The following is a 17,568-nucleotide window of genomic DNA, read 5'->3' as shown; positions in this document are numbered from 1 at the left end:
TTAAGCACATATTTGGAGCCACAGACCTTGATGGTATTTAAACATATGTGCTTCCCTGCTTCACAGATTTCCATGTTCAATAACATCTTTAAAAGATCCAGTTGGCAGGCAAAGCTGGAATGTAATTTAGGATCCAAACTGGAAGTAACAATGGAAACTGTAAAATTAAGAGAGTTTAATCTTGCTTTAAATGCACATTTCAACAGAAGTGTGTCTTTCAACAGAAGTGTGTCTATAACCATGATCAAATAACCCCCTAACACTTCTTTTAACCTAAAATATCACCAGTTGACAGAGTCTCTAATACAATGAGTGTTCCTATTATTTATAAGCACAAAAATGCTGTTCTGGTCACATAACAAAATGTATCAATGTTACAGGTTTTTTCCCTTTGCTCTGTAGCTCAGATAAACACAGGCTATAAATCACAGAGGTGCAGGGTTGGTAAAGGGCTTTTCCTTTTAAAGGCACAGATTCATCTTTAACAACAACAAAAAAAAGACAGTATCCCCTTTGTGCCAACTGCAATGCTCCTCTTTTTCCTCTGCTCCTTCAGCTCCTGAACCAAGGCACTGTGTCCTTGGGCACTGCAGTCTTAGCCAAGTACCTCCGTGGTTCAGACTGTCTTGCCCCAACCAGGAGACTATGAAACCATAGAGCTTTGATTAACAAGTTGCCCATAAACATCATAAGCCAAGCAACTGGACATTAGCCTCTACAACAGAGAAAACACATGCGTAAAGAACATTAAAAAAACCTCACATAAGCAGCCAGAAAGCCACAAGGCCAAAGACAGACTTGGGAATCCCAGATTAAAATCTGCATTTTCCATAATTTACAGTTCTGCTCCAACTTCCCTGTTAAGAGGTTTCAGAACAGCCCAAATACTGCTCTCCTGGGGATTGATCTCAGAAAGGAATGGCATTAGACTGAATTGCTTTGGCAGTACAGTGACAAACACCATGCAGAGCTAATTTTATTGTAGCAACCTGCCTTATTAATATTAAAATTAGGAAGCCAGCCAATGCATTTTTAACAGGATCTCTCCATTATTTATTCCATAAACTGCACAAAAAAAAATAATTTTGCTATGAAATACTTAGCCTGGCATAAAGTAAACAAGGTAAAAAAAAAAAGTCTTACATATTATACTGTGACCTCAATTTCTAGTCCCATCTTTACAAACTAAGTCTATTTATTGCTCTTCCAGTGGGAGAAAAATCACTAAAATACCAGACTAATCTAGAGCCTTTGCTTCAAATACCGCTGTGAATTTATCTAATCTATGCAGCAATAAAGGTACACACCTTCACTTCTGAGATACAAAAGTGCATCTTTTTTAGTCCAGTATATAAAGAGAGCAGCCAAGGCAACTACCCAGACACCTTGATGGCTTTCCCACACTTGGAACACTCCACACCAGCTCTGGAAGAGATCATTTTATAGCCACTTACCAGAGAATTGTTTTGCTTGCAAATTGTTTGCTGCAATTAATGTTTCTCTTTGATTTCATTTCAGAGAAGGCATCCAGCTACAGAATGGTACACAGGCTTGCAATACAAAATCCATACCAACACATATCCATATTCTCATCACCATGACAAGTCTATTCCCATCAGACTGGTGATATCCAAACTAGTCTTGTCAAACTGGACAATCTGGACCTGCCAAAGCACCTGTGATTAGTGTAACTTAAGCAGAAGTCAGAATGAACCCCCTCAATTCCACTGTAACTCACCCCAAATGAGCTTTCTATCCTAAAAGCTCAAAGTACTGCTGTTAAATTTCAATATCCATTTATTGGTAAGGCTCAGAAAAGCAAGCACAAGCCTGATAGAAGTGACAAGCATATATTTACATAAACTCCTTCAAGCCAATTCCTGAACTGTCACCCTGCCCACACTTCACCAGAACCAGCTCGTGTGGTGAAAGATCAGGCAAATAAACAGTGAAACCGATAACAAATACACGCTCCAGGACACCATCCATCACCATCCCAACTAAGGTAGCTCACAAACTACAAAACCTATCCCAAGCTCATAGACACACCTCTGGCTTTGTCAGAGCTAAACACGGTTTATGTCCTAAAATCGTATATTTAAAATTTTTTTGCAAGGCAGACTAGAAATCAGTCTCCAACGCCACATGAGTTTTCCCCTAAGCATTCCTCCCCAGGCTATTTCAAGTCGAATTGTTATGAAAAAAGGTGCCAGATAATACTCAAAACGTGTCAGACTTGTGCTTATACAATGCAGCAAGTGCAAAAAAAGGCCAACACTGCCAAAGTCCTCATAGCAGAATTGTTCTGAGCAGACAAGTCAGATTCACAAAACACACTGAACTGAAAAAAGCCATCAGATATAAAAGCGTTTAGAGGAAAAGAATAAGGGGTGGGAGAAAGGAGGGTGTGCAAATAGACAGGGTGATATATCAATTTTCATCTACAATGAAATTTTCATCTACATTCCATACATCTGAGCAAACAATTTGCATGCAACGTGCTTAGAGTGAAATTAAAGATTACAAAGTTCCAACTTTTATAGCAGAAATGAAGTTTTTCTTTTCAGTTTGAAATATAAAGTAATGCCATGTTATCAGAAATCAGAGAACAGGTCTACCAAGAGTGGATGGAGATAAATTAAACAAGCACTTCATCATATAGCTTCTAAAAGAACAATCAGTGTGTTTACAGACATGTGAGAAGAGAGCATTTTTTGCACTGCTTACTCCATTTGAGGATTTCAGTGATCTGATATGGAGTTGCTCTGTTTATACACTTTGAATTAAACAAAATCCAAATATTGTTTTAATGTAAAATTCCTTGCAGAGTCAGTGGTGATCTTATAATATGTCACAAGCAACGCTGTAGAGGTAACCTCTGTCGTGCAACTTCATCACCCTTTCACACTTTCTGTACTACTCCTACTGATACGGGAATCGTTAACACTTATAAATTTTTACCTTAATAAATTTACTATGCCCTGTACATGCAATGGAAAAGAAAAGGCCTGTGCTGCCTGCATTGCTGTAAAACAAGGCTATGGCAGGGCTGGAGATGCTCTTTTCTAACTACAAGCTGCCACCTGTCGGTATAGGACAGGCCCCAGCCGCCTCCAGCTCATCCCTGGAGACTTGTGGCTTTTCCCTTGACATCTAAATCCCTCCAAGGATCAGCTCTCCGCTTCCACATTTGAACAGTCAGCAAACAAACTGCTGCTTACTTTACCCACGGAGAAGCAAGCCTACAGAAACACGGATAAGACATTCCACCCACGGAGATCTGCACTAGGTCCTGTGCTAACTTCCTAACATTAATCCTTGAGCAGAGCAAAACAGAGCAACTGCCAGCTGAAACCTCCAATGCACATTCCCAGCCCCCTCCTCACCTGCAGCTGAGCTACTCTGGGTCTAGACAGAAAATATTCACTCAGTTACCACTCAACTACACTAAGCACACAGCCTGGCATCACAAAGGTGGAAAGGAGCATATTTAGATCCTCACTGCAGGGCTCGGGAAAGGCAAAGCAACCACATAAATCAAGCCAATAAAGCCCTCCTGCAGCTTTTACTGAGCGCTCGCTCCAAACCGCTCATAATTCAGACAATGGTTTTGATGTGACATAACATATGTTAAGTTCTGTAATTACACATCTTTAAACGGAGCATAATTTTTTTTTTTTTTCAATTAAACACCATAGCCAGAAATAACAGTATCAGACATGCTTTCTTAATTAATACAGTCATATATCTATCTGCAGGAGGGGAAAATGTGAAAAGGAGCAATCTGAACAGATGAGCGCAAAAGGGAAAGCACTATTCTCATTAATAGCACCATAAACAACACTAATTGGATTTTCTCCTGGACAAGGTAGGATCCAGATTAAATTTATGCATGGAAAGATAGATGGTGTAAAAATCCACTCCCACATGATGTACATACCAATTAAATCTCCAGATACTTGCACAGAAGGGTAAGTTTTCCGCAAACATAAGTGCTCTAGAAGTTATGCTTACAGCATACTCAGCAATTAACCAAAAAAGTGAAATCCTGTGTTTCCGCAAGGCCTTTTAGCTTTCGAATTTCCCTGTCTTTTGTAAAAATTACTACTTACAACAGCACTCCCAAGAGCTTACTCTTGGCAAAGAGTGAAAAAGAGAAGGTGCTGAGGGAAGACAGAAAATGTGAACACAGCTTTTACCAATGCCTGCCTTGTTCAAACAAGACTGTCTGGCAGTAGCCACAGGCCTCAGGCATTAGAGCAAGTCAGCCCTTTATCCCGTCCCTCCTCACTCATTTGGGAGGTTATTTAAGAGCTCTGCAATACAGCAAAAGCACTATGCCTTCAAAAGAGCGTGGCAGCACTGCCTAATCTTTGGAGCTGCAAGGTTTTAAAAGAACATGAAAATGCCAATGCTCACTGCATTAAGTATTCAGACAAAACATGGAAACTAAATATACTAAGACAAACACGACAGGGTAGATCTTAACTGAGAGAGCACTAAAGGGCTCAAGAAATGCAACACAGATAATGGCTTGTACTGTATTTCCTCTGCCTGCAGCTGCAGCCCTGCTTGCCCACGTGCATTTGCTCCACTGTGGGAAGCTGCAGGGCAGGGGTAGCCCATGGAGAGAGGCAGCTGCAGCACTCTGCATCAGCAGCACACCTGGAGCCAGAGGCCAACAGGAGAAACAGTACCTGCCCTCCAGGAGAGGAGAGGCAGAGCTCTGCCATGTGTAGGAGCCCTTCCATGCCCCTCTTTGCACAGTCCTTCTGTTCTCCTGAGGAAAATGTGCTTTATTTCAAAGGATCCTCCAATGTGAGTTAAACCCAGATCACTTACAGTGTGACAGCAAATGCAGAGGATGTTTGCATTTAAATTAAAAGGTTTCAAGGATAATCAGAAGGTACCAAAGGTACTGGCTGCTCCCTGTCACTGGAGGGCAGGAGAGGCACTGAAACATGCTATAATCCCTCTGTTTCCCCAACAGCCAAGGAAGGAGCTCCCTACACTGGATTTCGGCAGAGTACCAATTTGGCCACACTAAATTCTATTAGCACACCAGTCCTCATCTTCTTCTCCCACAGCTCAAGTGACTCCAGTGCCTGTCAGCAAACCCCATCCAGAACATATCAGCTGTCATGTCAAGTTCAAGACATTTTGCATTTATTTGAAATTCAGACATTCTCAAAGAGGCAGCAGAGTCAATAAATTATTAGGTTTTCTGATCGTTTCAGACTCATCTGCTAGAGCATTTTACTTTGACATTCTGTCTGGGGAAAAAAAAATCCACCTCTTAATTGTGTATTCACTGTGTCAAGCAAAATGTTGGTAACTACACCTTTTCCAGCACAGCACAGGAAATTGTTTTTCATTGGGAAGAAGGTTCCATAACTAGTTCAAAGCATGAAACTAAAGGAAAAAAAAATAGATAAGAAGGAATAGCATGTTCATATGCACACACAGAATGACAGGGAGACAATTTCAGCTATCATTTGTAACTTGTGCTTTAACACACACACAAAAAAAGTGTATTTCAAGAGTCCAAACTGAAATGTGCTCCAGTTCTTGTATGGCAAAAATATATTCCTAATTTAATCACCTCTTCCACAAAATATTTTTAAGCCTACAGGCAATGTCAGTAACTAAAGACAAAAATTAACACTTCAGAGTTTGTTACCTATACAGTAAGTGACTTTAAAAAGTAAAAAAGGCAGACAATCAAAGCTTAAGCATTTTCCTCCCTTAGTTTCAGGCAGAAGCCTCTACAGTAGGGGTAGCAGTGCAAATCAGGAGTGCTAGAACAGACCTGTCAGCCACACTGAAGTGAGGAAAATTCTGCAGGAGAAACTTTACAGATCCTACACTCTTTGTTCAGGTTTATAGACGGCTTTTAAAAAAAGTGTTCCTTAGAAGCTACTGAATCCAGCAACAATAATAGCAAAAAAAGGGCAAAAGCATAAATGGTGAGAGTTATTAGGAAGACAGAAGGACAAAGAGAACCAAAGCATAGGGAATAAGGGAGGGAAATCAAAAAATGAAAGCTGACAGACTAAAATAGCCCATAAAGATCTGGAAAGTAATTATGCTTCTGAGTCAGAATCAATAAGGTTAATAAAATTCCCTCCTCCATTCTCACTGGAATAGGTGAAGAGGTGGAAAAAAAACAGAAAATTAATTTTTTTCTGAAACTAGTGCCAAAAGTTTCCTGGTTTCCTGCTGGGGGGAACATCAAGCTTGACTGCTATGTTAACACTTTCCTCTAATAACTTGGTTTATGGAACAGCAGTGACTTTCAAGATTTCTGTAAACAATACCAGTACAGGCAGTATTCCTCCCTGGAAACAGAAGGAGTACACGCTCATGGAGTACTGCTATTGCCTGCACAAACCATCACAGATTTGGAGAAAGCTGGGATGGTATTACTAAAATTTAAAAAGCCGGGTAAAACAAAATTTAGTCAAATACCAAATGTGCTAAAAAGGCAAGTTTATATCAATTATCTGCTTCTCAGAGAGAGAGAATGAGAACTCCCCAGGTGTGCCTTACAAGTTCAGTGAAGGAGAGTGTTTCCTATCCAGGTTTTCATGTGTCTTGTATACTAGGATTTTATATGTGTAAACAGGAATCAATGAATGGCACTCAACAATAATATGCCTGTACATGATCACCAAAGCAAAAAAAGACATTAAAACTGACACCAGAACAGTGCATATCTGAGATGGAAATTCACAAGGGGTGTAAAAAGCCTTTGAAAACCACTTCTGTCACTTAATTGCCCAGTGCTTTAAAGAAATAACAAGTGAGAATTCCCAAGCAGACACTTCAGTAAATCGATGTGAGCCTCCAATTCAGACTGTACTTAAGTCTTTATAGATCTAATAGAGTTAGTGATTACTTCTTTTAAAGTGTTGGCCAATGCAAGGTTTGAACTTTCACTTACTGTCTCTGGAGTCACCAACCTGCTGACAGATCAGCACAGTAAATATGGAGAACAGACCTGCGCTACAGCAGCCAGGAACTAGTGTTTGAGATGCACCGATTCCTTCCTCCCTCTCTCATTCTTCCTGCACAGCAGCACGGGTTCCAGTTTGTTCTTTTAACTGTCTCCCCCACAGTTTATAAACTTCACATTCTGGAAGAGAGCCAGGGGGTGGAAGGCTAGAGAAGGCTTCTTCAGTCCTGCTCATCAGGGCATCCTGCTGCAGGCACCAGTATCCCAGCTCAGGACAAACTGCAGCACTGCCCTTCCAAAAAAAAAAAAACGGAGGCCACGAGCCAAGGTGCCCTGAAGGACTTTCTTATCTAACTTCAAAAGCAGCCAACCCACATAATCATCCTAGGCTACTAACCATACCTGTCCTTACCAACAACTACCTCAAGATGATATTTATTACATTAGCCACACAAAGCACCACCTCTTACCACCTTTCATCACACTTTCACCAATGTTGAGTTTATAATTTCAAGAATCACTTGGCTTTTGATTCTGAAGATGTAAGTGCACGTAAAAGTAAGCTTTTGGAAGCCTTCCTCAGCTCAGGATCTAAAGATTATGAGTTCCATGCAGCGGCTGAGCTCCATGTCTATCATGTGTCATGAACACCCCTGTCCCTCTACGAATAACTGGCCTGAAATCCTTTAGAGCTGATGGAATTGTTCAACTTGCAGGGAAAGAAAACAGTGTTGCTAAGGAACTGCAAAGGAAAAAAAAAAAGGCCAGAAAGTGGTAATCTGAAACGAAATGAATTAATTTCAATGGCCCTTGATATGTTGGGTATTTGGCATATTATCAGCAATTTAGCAGGCTGCAGGTTTTGTTTCAAATTTAGGCTGAAAGAATACTCAGAACATGACTGCATCCTTAATTTAGGGATTAGCTGCAGTCTCTCTTCTCGTACAACAGACCCTGTTCACTTTTGGGGATTTCAGACAAAATTTTAAAAGCAAACCACGTGAATATCAGTTTGAACCACAGCTATGCCCACAGTCACTGAGACTCCATTTTTTCAGATGAGGATAAGGGGTAAGGATTTACCTCAAATTTATTCTCACTAGCAGACCAACCAATGTACTTTGCCAGCAAGTACTGGCTTTCATGCTTTGCTCATTTTGGCAGAGATCTTAGCAATGCACAGAACCAAATACTATTTCCTGGATTTTTGTTTTGCAACGTTTTCATTTCAGGAAAATATTTTCCAGTTTTCATAATCATTAAAGAGACCCCATGCAGTGGAAGATTTTTCAGGCCATTGCTCAGCTGAGAATTTCACTTCAGTTGTTTTAAAGAGCATTTCCTTTTCTTTCTCTCTTTTTTTATCAAGTATATATATATATTGCAGCTAAAGCAGACACACAGCTATCCTTAGCTTACTTCAGAGCAGACTTTCTATGTACTAACATCTTTTTATTGATGAAAACAACAACATACCCTGCTGTGTTCTCACAGAGGTTACAAGGTCATAAGGTACCTCGAGAGCAGCAGCTGCCATGAGACTGATGGGTTTTTTTAAAGTATTATTTGCCTTATCCTTACTTGCTCTACCCAATGGCAACACACCCAGCATTCACTGCTAACCTGTTTGCCTGCACTGCAGAACCACTCAAGACACAGGCTGGAAGCTCAGAACTCAGAAGCAGAGACTGAAGACATTCACTTACTTGCACTCCTCCACTGTGGTCTCACCTGTACTGGAAATAGAAATCAGGGAATTCAGGCAGGGATGGGAGTTTGAGAATGAGAAGGAACCCAGATGACCTGCAGAACACAGAAAGCTTAGAGAAGGGAAAGAAAACAGTTTTCAGATGCTGGCCCCTGTTAAGTTTTTTTTTTTAAAGCTGGTTTAAGACATTTGTTTGCCAAGGTAGCAAGATACCACCCATTACACACTAGTGATAACACAGCTGCTGTCACAGAACGTTACTTACGGACAGGATAAGGTGAAAGGACACAAATGTGCTCACCGTGCACACAGAGGTTTCATCCCCGGTCCTCACTCTGTTCCGAGCCAAAAGCTGCTCCAAGAGGTCAAGTCTGTGCAGCATCCAGGAAAACGCCAGCAGGAGCTCCCGACTGCCCGCTGAGCCGTCGGCAGGGAGCTGATAGAGCTCCGGCCTGTCATAGCCATGGTACCACAACGCTGACTTTACAAACCCGATTTGGTTATCTGAAAAGAAGAAAACAACTGAGAATAACACACCGCACTACTCACTGCATTTATCCATTGAGTTCCAGAAACTGCTGCCTCCTCTGAGAGCAAGATTTTTAATCAAGCCTCAGATTACCGGAAGTCTGTGGAGACTACAGTCTTTATCAAAAACTGGTAAAGGGTAAAAGCCCTCTTTAAGCTGCCCCATTCTGATCTACAGGAACTACTGCCAAGGGAATAGAAGAAATTCAAAGTTGAGATCAAGGCCAGTGATGGCCTCTTGGAGATTAACAAAGGGAAAAAAGGTAACTAGCCATCCCCACTACAACAGGACTCCACCTATTCATTTTTTATGAGCTACCAAGCATGCTATGAATTAGTAAACACTCTGAATCACTTTGCTCCTGAATGAAACTGGAATTTACAGATAGGGGTTTCACAGCCTGCTGCAAATCTCTGAGCTCCAGTGAGCAGGCAGATATACAGCAGCACACCACATGCGCTATTAAATCCTTAGGAATGCTCTGATCCATATTCCTTCACACCAGCAAATGTTACCTGACAGCTAAAAGACAGGCACTACAGAACTGTAAAATACTGAGCAAAAAAAGAGAGAAAGTTACTATTAAAAAAGGTTCTGCCCAGTAAACCCCAGTTCTGTGCTAATGCAAGGTTAGAATAAAGAACATAATTAGGGGGCATAATGACAAACAACACATACTGGCTAGGAATTAAGAGCTGTAAAAGGAAATCCTGCTCAAAATGTTTCTGGAGTTCTCCAAAGGCAAAAAGAAGTGATTAAGGAAGATTCAACCAATGCAGGACATTTAGACTTCCTAGTGGAATTCAACTAGCACAAAGAAACTAAGGCAACTGTGGTGGAGGGAGAGGAAAGGCCCTTAAATCAATGACAAGTGCCCAGTGGACAAGAACCAGAGGGCAGGAACAAATAGTGGTTTCACATACTCTGTGCTAAACAGCTGCTGTTCAAACAACTCAAAATGACACTCAGACAATGTGACAGTGACAGAAAGCTTGGTGCTGATGTGACATTAGTAGTCAAGAATGCAGGCAGATTGTGAAGAGCTTCAGAGCCTAATGAGGCCAAGCTTTAAAATGACAGATAAAATTATTTTTAGAAAAAATGAAAAACGATGTGCACAAGGAAAGAAACGTTCCTAATTGTACTGACATAAGAATGGGCTTGGAGCTGATCACTGGACTCAGGAACACAATCTTAGGTGGTAAGATTTTTAATAACAATATCACAGTTGTTTCTTATATGCATCTAAAAGCAAACTCAACATGAGAAACACAGAAAGGACACTAAACAGAACACAAGGAACAACACATCATCATTGCCTATACTCACTGTGACCCTTATTTCTTCGGTCCCATAAAGGCTACAGAATATTTAGAAAGAAACAAAGAGAAAGGACAGGTACAATCACAAGTACAGCTCCATTGTAAGAACTGATGAAGTAGACCAAGATGATGATTGAGACCGGATATGACAAAACTCTTCAAAACGATGGGGGTGCTGAGGAATGGATGAAGAGGGGATAATTTGCTTGCATAATATGCAATACGAGAACTGCAAGCCACCAAAGCTAGCAAGCATGTGAGTCAAAGCAAGTTAAAGAGAAGCTCTTCACACATACATCAAAGCTCTGAAATTTTTGGCCATGGAACACCGTGGACTCTTAAGAGTCACATAAGCTCAAGGAGGAACTGGATTTACAGAATAGGAGTTCATGGAAGCTTATGAAACACAAATATAACCTCTCTGAATTGGGAAGTCTAAGATGTAAGAGATTAGAGACTGAAAAAATACCCCCACCCTGAAAGTATCCTTCTATATTTGCTCTCTCCTTTCCTCAGGGCATTCACTTTTGACAGCTGTCACAGCTGGGTGGAGCTAGAGGAATCTACAGTTTGATGCAGTTTAGGCATTCTTACAAAGCAAGGAAGAAAGCTGCTCCCCTTTTCCAGTGTAATGCTTCACTATCTCCACAGTATTTCATATAAAACACACACACACAAAAATAACAGGAAGTACAAACCTTACACAATCAAGAATTGTCACTGCTATCCTTAATTAACACACCAATTCATCACATTACATACTCATTTGCCTGGTCCTTGACACTTGTGTTAAAAGTGTCCCTTAGCACTGACACATATTGTTTGCATCTGGCATCACCTGTTGAAGCTCAAAAACCATATAATGACCAACTTCAAAACACAAAACAAGAAAAAAAATCATGTTGTGCTCAAAAGGAATTTCATTAATCACAGGAGACTCCCACAGTGAAGAGAGGTTGATTTAACTGGATTTGCAAAATGCTAAAGGAGTCTTACCCACCAGGAGTAATACACAGCCAACACACAGGGAGGACCTACAAGCAGACCTATGCCAGTAACCCTACAGGAGCAGCACATTGTTACAGCTCTGCTGAGACTGGGAGGAGCTGGAGACATAATAAGCCAACAAGCCCTTTGTGCCTCGAAAACCCAGAGAAAGGTATATTGTTTGACTGTTTGACCAACTTTAGGATTTAGGGAAACAAAAGTGCAGATCCCTAAGGAGATGCCTCCTTCCAGAGTGCTCCTCAGTCCAAATACACAGCTGAAAATGTTACCAGATTACTGCACATATTCAGCAGCAGGACCAGAAATATGTGATTGACCACGTTAAAGCTACAAACGAACTCCTGACAAAGACATTAACCGTGACTGAAAAAAAAAAAAAAACCCAAGATCAGGAGCATGATTAAGCACAGAGCTACTAATTTTTTGCAGGACTAATGTTTTGCATAGCAGAGCTCCTGCAGAGACAGATGGCAGTTTTAAATCTAGCTTGTTTCTGCATTACAGACACAAAAAGGAAACCTAAACACCTAAATCACTGCTCTTTCTGCAGAGCCTGTGAATGAAAAAAGCAGCTTCTCTTCACAATGTTAGGGTGGCAAAAATGTCTATGCTTGCTAAGCATCTTGCTGTAGATAAGCACTCCAATCCCTCATGCACAAGAGGAGGACTCTGATATTAGAGATTTTACTTTGATCACTCTTGAACATTCTCACATGAGCAGGGTTTTCGGGCTGTCCTTTCCTTTTCTTTGTGCATCTGTCAAGAAAGGAACTGCCATAACAGGTAAAAGTAGAAATATTCCAAAAGGAAGGAAGATCAATACATGCTTTCCTCCCTTTTCAAAGCAAACAAGCATCACATGCTGCCATCTGCAGTTCAAGGAGCTCCTCAAAAAAATCACATATCAAAGTGGAGGAAAGGACAGCAAGCCAGGTGGTTCTTTCCTTTATCATTATCTCCCTGCTCTGATATACAACTCAGAACAGATCCCCCAAGGCAATTCACCACCTGAATTTCTGTGTTGTTCTGGTCCTTTACCTACCCATGTTTCATCTCTCTCCCTGCAACACATTGCCCTCACAGGAGAGGGTACAGATCAGTGTGAGCATCAGGCAGGAGTTGCAGGTGAGTGGTCAAAGCATTGATGTGAAACTGGGGTTCAAAGAGCCTTTCCACGATCTTAGAGAAGTCACTTAGTTTTTCTCATCTCTACAGTGCCCTACCTAAAAAGCAACAGTGCTCAGATATATGGCAGTAAAGGTTATACAAGCACCCAGAGGACCACGATGGATTCCTCCACAACACAAAGCTGAGAGGAAAAACCATCACTCAGACAGTAGATAACACAAATCACTCAAACACCTCCTCTTTGACAACATCTGATGGCATTTCATTAGCATTAGGCAATTTATAAAGACCCAACATGGGCCTTCCAACTAATCCGCTTCTTCACACATATTATTTATAAAAGTGTGTTCAGCAAGTAAAATCAAGCTGGGGATTGTCCTCAGGATTCAACTCTCTTAAAACTATACTCAAGCTGTGCTCTTCCGCTTTAAGAATCCTGACAAATATTTTCAGAGAATTACAAGATGATATTCAAATAAGAGACATGCCTGGCAGGGTAAAATGGAAAAGAACTATAAAACAAGTATAAGAACAGACAGAGATACATTACCTCATTCACTCAGCCAAGAAACACCTACATAGGTAGTGGTATTACGGGAAAATATTGCTTCAGAGCAACATTTTCTGCTTCGTTTGTCGAACAAACAAAAATATACTGCAGCTCCAGACCTCTTTCCCATACTATAAAAACTGAATAGCCATTCCATAAAAGAAATGTTTCCTCCAAGTATCTACATGCATACTGCACTGGTACCTGGTGTGGCTGTCAGGTTGTTAACCAAGTTCATTGACTCTCAGCCTGAAGCATGACAAGCAGCATGAAACCATTAATCGTGACTTCATCAGTAAGGTTATGCCCAGAGTATTTTCACAGCTTACTCTAACTCATACTGCACTGACAAGAGACCAACTATTACAACATATTTAAGGGGCTGGAGTGTACTAATGGCTTCCCACCAAAGTTTACAGTAAGTGCTTTTCACTGTGTGAAGAAAAAATTCTTCCAAAAGGAGAAACCAAGAGCCATGTGCAGAATTTCATAACCACCGACTGGCAGGCTTCAGTGGGGTTGCTGGTTTCTTTTTTGCAAGAACATAATAGTTCCTATATTTTAATACATCAGACTGTGTGGGCTTTTTTAGATATGATTTTAGAACTGTTTTATTTTCTGCTAGCTAGGCAATAAAATACATCAACCCATTAAAAACATAATGCAGAAAGTTTTTGCTAAATATCACATCACAGCCATAACAAGAGAATGATTAGGAGCTGTTCTGTTCAAAGCAAATTTCAATCTCTTCTAAAATTCACCCATATGACAAGATCAGATCAAAAACTGACTAATAAAAACTACTAATTCAAAACAGAAATACACACCTTGAAAGTGAGAAGAACCACTGTGACCCCACACAACACTTGCTAACTACGGACCAAAGTTCAGTGTTTCTTTTGGAAAAATAAAGGATCTCAGACCATTGGAGAATGGCTTCTCTTTTCCAGAAAGCTGTTCCTATGCACATGGTAACCTTTATACTTGAAGGAGTCTTCACAACCTTTCTCTGGGATCTGGCAACTGCTGCTCTATTTATTTTAACTAAGGTAATTAAGAGGTTGTACAAAAACAGCAAAGAAAAAGAAAGCCTGATCCATGGACTAATGCACTAGACTTGGATTAGAGGAATCCATTTCAATTCTCTGTTGTACAACAAGATCCTGTACAAACCTGAGAAAGTTATTTGGTCCCTATGCCCAAGGGACCAAAGGGACTTTATTTCATTTGCATTAAATACACAAGAGACCAGAGTAGGGGCAGAGAAAAAAAGCAGTAAAATATTGATCGTGTTCACAGCAGACAACTCAGTCATTTGCCAAGCAAAGGTAATTAGTGTCTTTTGAAAAACAGTATGGTTCTTCAGCCTGAACTTCAGCTTTAATCATCAAGTTGTAACTAAACAAGTTTCTTAAAAATCAGCTCAGCAGTGCTGAGCAGAACCACAGCGTACCAGCAGAGGCTGCATTTGCTCTCTCTAGAGCCAGCAACCCACCTCGTGCACATGGAAATCTTGTCTCCAAATGCTACAGGGAATTAGTATTGAAGCAGCCAGAATCCAGTGAGGTTGCACTTGTGCAGTACCACATCCACAAAGCTGTAGGAGACAGTCAATAAACAGGCAGACTTACCATACACAGCAGACTGTGGATGAGTGGAAAAATAAAAACAGCCAAATGAAAAATAGCAGTCCTGTGAGTAACAGAACCATGCTGATTTCCTGCTGAGCTACCAGCAAAACTATGCTGATTTTGCTCCACGCTCCACAATGCTTAACCTTTTTTAACTCCATTTACAGAGCCACCAGACTCCCAGCTATTCAGGGGCTTAAACATTGTTGTTTAGGGTTTTCTGCTTTCACGGCAAAAGTGGATTTCAAGTGGTTTCGGCCTGAGGAGTGTTTTCTTGACTCATCACAATCCTATTCTCAAAACTTCCTCTGGCAATGAAAAGGCTCTAGATAGACATGTCTCAAAAGAGAAGTTTGGGGAGTCATGTCGTACTTGAAATAACATGTATTTAGGAATAGTGCTCTGTCATTGTGAGAAGCCAATCTACATTCAGCTCCTCTCTGGAGTACTGGTCCTGTCCACAAAGATATTCGTGGTCTCCCTAAAATAATCACACACACTCTACTTCTTGTTTTGTCTAGAACTTCAATACAAAACACTGCCTTTATGGTTCACATGTTACAATTCACAGCTCTGACACAGGACTTGATAGAAAAGTAACCACCAAATCATGTGCCATATGTGGAATGGGGAAAGAAGGAATCAAAGGAAATACGAGTCTATTTCTGTAAACCCCTCTGTAGATGCTGAGAATGCACAAGATCATTGCAGAGATTTACCTGCAACAAAACGTCAAATGGAAGCAAGAGCCTCTGGAAGACACAAGAACACCCCAGTTTCCTGGACAAAGCAAGTCAAAGAGGAGTAAACCTGCCTGCACAGCTGTGATGCACAGTATGTTGGTGGTACGGGTATTAAAAATGGAGCACTATGAACACGGAGCAAGGACCCAAAGAAAAGGTGCTACAAAACCAGTCCCAGTACATACTGGGACAGATGGAAATCACACAGCCAGACTGACCAGGTTACCTATGGCATCAGACTCTGTCCATTTGCCTCCATGGATTTGTTTCAGAAGTGCATAGAGCAGCCTCCAGAAATCCAGGCTCTGCAAAAGAAAGACACAGGCAGAGAAGATCAGCAGGCAAAATATCTGCCATATATTTAGCCTTAATTAGACAAATCCATATCTGAGCATCATATGCATGGAAGGGCACACCTGCATCCTGCCAACACCGTTGAATCAGGCAGGTTCATGTATTACCTGTCTTATGAACTCTACCTACAGTTAAGGTGCACTCAGAAAGAGAAGGGCTAATGCTGGTTGTGCAGCAAGACCCAGCACATCTACTCTGAGGCACATACATACAGGAGCATAGCTTCCAAAATCTGCTATGATATAACCACATATGGCACAACTCACCCGTGCTCAAACAAGCACTTGAAGACACTGAAAAGATCTGAGCCACGATAGTGTCAAAACCTCACAAACAAGAGGCAGCACAGAATGAGTTGGAACTGGGAATCATTTCTTGGCCACACAAGGGCAGCACACTGACAAACTGAAACAGTGATTCTTACAGCTGGAATTTCAGTCAACACTCGTAAAATCCTTAAGATAGCTAACTGAGCAAGGGGGGCACCCTGTGTGCGAGCTGCAGGCCTTGGAGGTAAAGCAGGAAGACCCAAGCTGGGGTACAGTAAAGGGCAGCAAACCTCAGGTGACACTGGAAAGGTGTTGCAGACCACGGTGAAACACCAAGCTCTAAATTAAAACCCCAGTGCGACAAAACCCTTACCAAAGCAGCGAGCTGAGAGTCCCCTAACACGTGTCAGCTGAGCACCACTCCAAAGCCTCACCACCCAGGCGCCTGTCCCGAGTCTCTCTCACCCTCCCACCCAGACCCTGTCCCCGGCCCAGTGCCACTCGGGTGTCCCGGTCCCCGTGCGCTGTCGCAGGGCGGGGGTCTCACCGCCTGCGGCCGGTCGAACCTGGCGCGGCGCAGGGTGTCGGGGGCGGGCCGGGCGCGGGGCGGCAGAGCCCGGCACAGCGCCCCAGCGGCGGCGGACAGCGCCCGGCCCCGCTCCCGGTGCTCCCGGTGCTCCCGGTGCTCCCGGTGCTCCCGGTGCTCCCGGTACTCCCGGTGCTCCCGGTACTCCCGGTGCTCCCGGTGCTCCTGGTGCTGCACGCGCTGCCGCCCCCGCATCCCGCCGCCGCTTCCCGCCCTCCCCGCGCTGCCTTTCCGCCCGTCCCGCCCGCTGCGGCGCCTCCTGCCCGCCGGGAGGGAGCACTGCGGGCTCCCCGCCTGCCTCCCTGGATGTCCTGGATCCCGGCTCGTCCCGCTGCTCGTGCCGCCTGTGCGCGCGGCCCGGGGGCAGAGAACGCTCCCGGCCATCCCTGGGCAGTCAGTGGCCCGCACATGTCACCTCCCACTGCCCGCACGTGGCCTGAGCCACGGCCGCGTGTCCCGCCCGGCAAAAAAACATCCATCCTTTGGATGAGCGGGAAGAGCTATTGCAAAACCCTGCTTCGGTTCTTCCAAAAACGCAGTTCTGCTGCAGGCACACCAGGGAGCCACTTCTCGAGTGATGGGAGAGCACAGGGTTTGGCAGCAGCAGCAGGTCTGCGGATATTCCCATCTGCCTCTGGCTCAGCAGGGTGTGATGCGGCAAGTTCGGGTACCCAGGCATAGAACCCCTTAACTGAAGCAATCTCAGGGATTAATCCTTGGGTGGCAGTGGGGGAGAAACGGATCTGCCATTTGGGAGACAGCGTGAGTACCTGAGAGGGAAAGTC

The 17,568-nt window shown here is 42.7% G+C and overlaps 1 protein-coding gene across 1 annotated transcript in view; it reads right to left on the bottom strand.

Moving 5' to 3' along the window:
* TEDC1 (tubulin epsilon and delta complex 1) overlaps positions 1–17,167 on the bottom strand; it is a 71,658-nt gene extending 54,491 nt beyond the window's left edge. The window contains exons 1-4 of the mRNA XM_039389797.1: positions 16,745–17,167; positions 15,793–15,879; positions 10,522–10,552; positions 8,965–9,167 (exon numbers count right to left, since the gene is read on the bottom strand). Of these exons, the coding sequence (XP_039245731.1) occupies positions 8,965–9,167; positions 10,522–10,552; positions 15,793–15,879; positions 16,745–17,167 (744 nt within the window). The remainder of the gene's footprint in view (positions 1–8,964; positions 9,168–10,521; positions 10,553–15,792; positions 15,880–16,744) is intronic.
* Between the last annotated feature and the right edge of the window lie 401 nt (positions 17,168–17,568).

Source organism: Pipra filicauda, unplaced genomic scaffold, assembly GCF_003945595.2.
Source record: "Pipra filicauda isolate LSUMZ 115617 unplaced genomic scaffold, ASM394559v2 scaffold76_size2844353_pilon, whole genome shotgun sequence".
In the NCBI taxonomy this organism is placed as follows: domain Eukaryota; kingdom Metazoa; phylum Chordata; class Aves; order Passeriformes; family Pipridae; genus Pipra; species Pipra filicauda.
The sequence above is the reverse complement of the archived record's forward strand: the minus strand, read 5'-3'. Positions and strand labels throughout refer to the sequence as shown.